A 2,500-nucleotide genomic window follows, 5' to 3' on the forward strand; every position below is an offset into this window, starting at 1 on the left:
AGGTGTTGATCATTGCGGATAATGCGGTTTTTTCAAAATGGCCTCAAGCCGTTTTGTCGAGGTGACAGATTACACTAAAACAATTATTCACCTCAGGCACGGTGAATAATTGTGAATAGCCTGCAAGCAGGCTCTTCCATTGAAAATGGCGCGCGGTCGAAATATAAGGGCTTGGTAACTAGTTACCAAGCCCTTATATTTCGACCGCGCGCCATTTTCAACGGAAGAGCCTGCTTGCAGGCTAATTGGTGAATAATTGTTAAATCATGTTGTTGCAACTGACATGTTTTATCACATTTTTTCCAGTATTACGTCAATATCCATTTACTATATATATGTACATAGAAGCAACCAATGTAAACTCTCATTGTACCTGAAGAAGGCTGGTTTGGCCAGCCGAAATACAGTACACCGCTAAAATCAAATCTACGTTGTATCGGCTCGTGCTCAAAATATTTAGTTTCTAAACTTGTAATTACGCCGATCAGATCAAGCCACTGATCCAACGTACACCGACAGGAAGGTTGTCCACAGGTGCTTGCTTAGCATCGGGAACGAGTGCGAGTACGAGAACAAATACAACTGGTAGTCGTTCTCGGAGTCGTGCTCTACTTATTTAGGTTAAGCGTTTAGTACGAGTTCCAGTCTATTCTATGCATACTCTATTCTGTGGCAAAATATTGGCATTTTAAGCTGCTTTTGAAACGGCTCCCAAATTATTTCCACAACACTTGAGGATTGTTAATATATGATTATTACAGCTTTAAACTGAAAGATATAGTTTTAAATCAAACGCATTTTCCTCTTGACAAACTCGAACTTACCGCTACGACTCTTCGACGTAAGGTCGTCGCAGACCAACTTACCGGGACGATTTGAGCATGCCGGGCTGCGCAGTAATCTAATGCTCAAAGTCGCACTCGTTGTCGATGCTACATTCTTTCTCTACATAATCGGTTAGAATTGAACTACGAGTATTGGAGCTATGGACTTAATTCGTACGTAAAAAAGATTGCTGAAAGAGAAGGGGGAGGAAGTAAATCGAGTGCGAAGAGAATATTCGAAGATTAGGAAAGCATGATTAGGGACTCTATTAGACTTGGTGGGTTCCTTTTGAAGAAATCTATTCTCAGTCATATTTACCGAGGTCCAAATTTACTCGCCTGGGCTAGGGCCTCCAACCATGACGTGCTCGACAGATTAGCATAGTCGACAGGCTGTGCGATTTCACCCTTAGTTGCTTCCTGCATAAATTAAATAGTTTCTTAGGATCTTATGGCACTCTTCGTTAAGATGTACGTTCTAATAGCATTGCTAAACAAAGCCAAGCTTGTGGACACAAATTTAGAACTTTGGCCTCCAACCGCCATGAATAAACCTAAGCAATTTTCTTTGATCAATTCTCTTACTCACACCCACGGATATCAAGGAGGACTCGTCCGTTAGTGTAACAAGCATCTTTCCATCTATCTGATTGCTTTCAAACATTTCCACATACTCTCCCATGTTGAGCTTTTTAAGGATAATTCCAACCTCCGATACGGACAGGGGTAAGAGATCATCTGGAAAGTCTAAAGTTGAAATCTCAACAGAAACTGGAGAGTGTGGTGTTGTCTCTTTTCCATGCTTGTTTTTACTACAGGGCAATTCGTGAGGCACAGTCGCACTGTAGGTTTTTTCTGCCTCATTAACAGATGCCTCTCTGCGGAATTGATCATAATCAAAAACGTCATCATCGTTGCTGCCATCATTGTCATCGAATTCGTCTTGATTGCCGACACCTTCGAACTCAGAATCGTCGCTCTGTGACACTGTTCGAAGAGAACTCCCACAAGATGAAGATACTTGTTTATGGGCGTGAGGTCGCTTTAACCGAGGGGCAGGAACTGGATATCTTTTCAGCGGCGGTTTTGGGGTGAATTCTTCAGCTCGCTTGGTATATCTGACTTTCGCGTAGCCTATATCGTCTTCCTGGAGTGATGGCATTCCTGGAGGGCGTCTCGGTGGAATAGGAGGCTTAATTTCCTCGTAGGCGCTAAGTACTTCTAACTCTGCGTCTCTTTCGGTAGACAACTTCGGAGTGTTGAATAAATTAGTCGCCTTTTGAAGGTCAGCGCCGTCATGGATATTTTTGCAGAATCTCGCGTAATCCTTATCATTCGTTAGTGCGCCAAGCGCTGGATAGACGGTCACGTTCAAATCCGTTGGAATCAGTAAAACGGTGACTTTATTATCAGCACGACTTGTGCAAATGACTGTCGATTCCTCGATTTTTTCTTTCAGGAGAACAGAGCCGACAGGGGGCCACTCAATGTCATCATTTACTTCCGGATTCAAGATTGCTTCACCAGAAGTAAATTTCACACGGATGGGAAAACGAAAGCGGTGTAAAACTTCTGTGAAATCATATAGTTCCGCTGACTCCAGAGGCTCGAAGGCAGCCTTGAACTCAAGAGGAAGCTTTACGCTGTCTCGTGTCTTGTTAACAAACTCGCATTCA

The 2,500-nt window shown here is 43.0% G+C and overlaps 1 protein-coding gene across 1 annotated transcript in view; it reads right to left on the reverse strand.

Moving 5' to 3' along the window:
• Nucleotides 1-210: 210 nt before the first annotated feature.
• The window catches only part of LOC138038561 (uncharacterized), a 3,806-nt gene continuing 1,516 nt past the window's right edge, over nt 211-2,500 (reverse strand). Inside the window, exon 1 of the mRNA XM_068884506.1 lies at nt 211-2,500. This exon is cut by the window's right edge and continues 1,516 nt beyond it. Within this exon, the coding sequence (XP_068740607.1) occupies nt 1,345-2,500 (1,156 nt within the window). The 3' untranslated portion in view covers nt 211-1,344.

Source organism: Montipora capricornis, chromosome 2 (assembly GCF_036669925.1).
Source record: "Montipora capricornis isolate CH-2021 chromosome 2, ASM3666992v2, whole genome shotgun sequence".
Taxonomy (NCBI): domain Eukaryota; kingdom Metazoa; phylum Cnidaria; class Anthozoa; order Scleractinia; family Acroporidae; genus Montipora; species Montipora capricornis.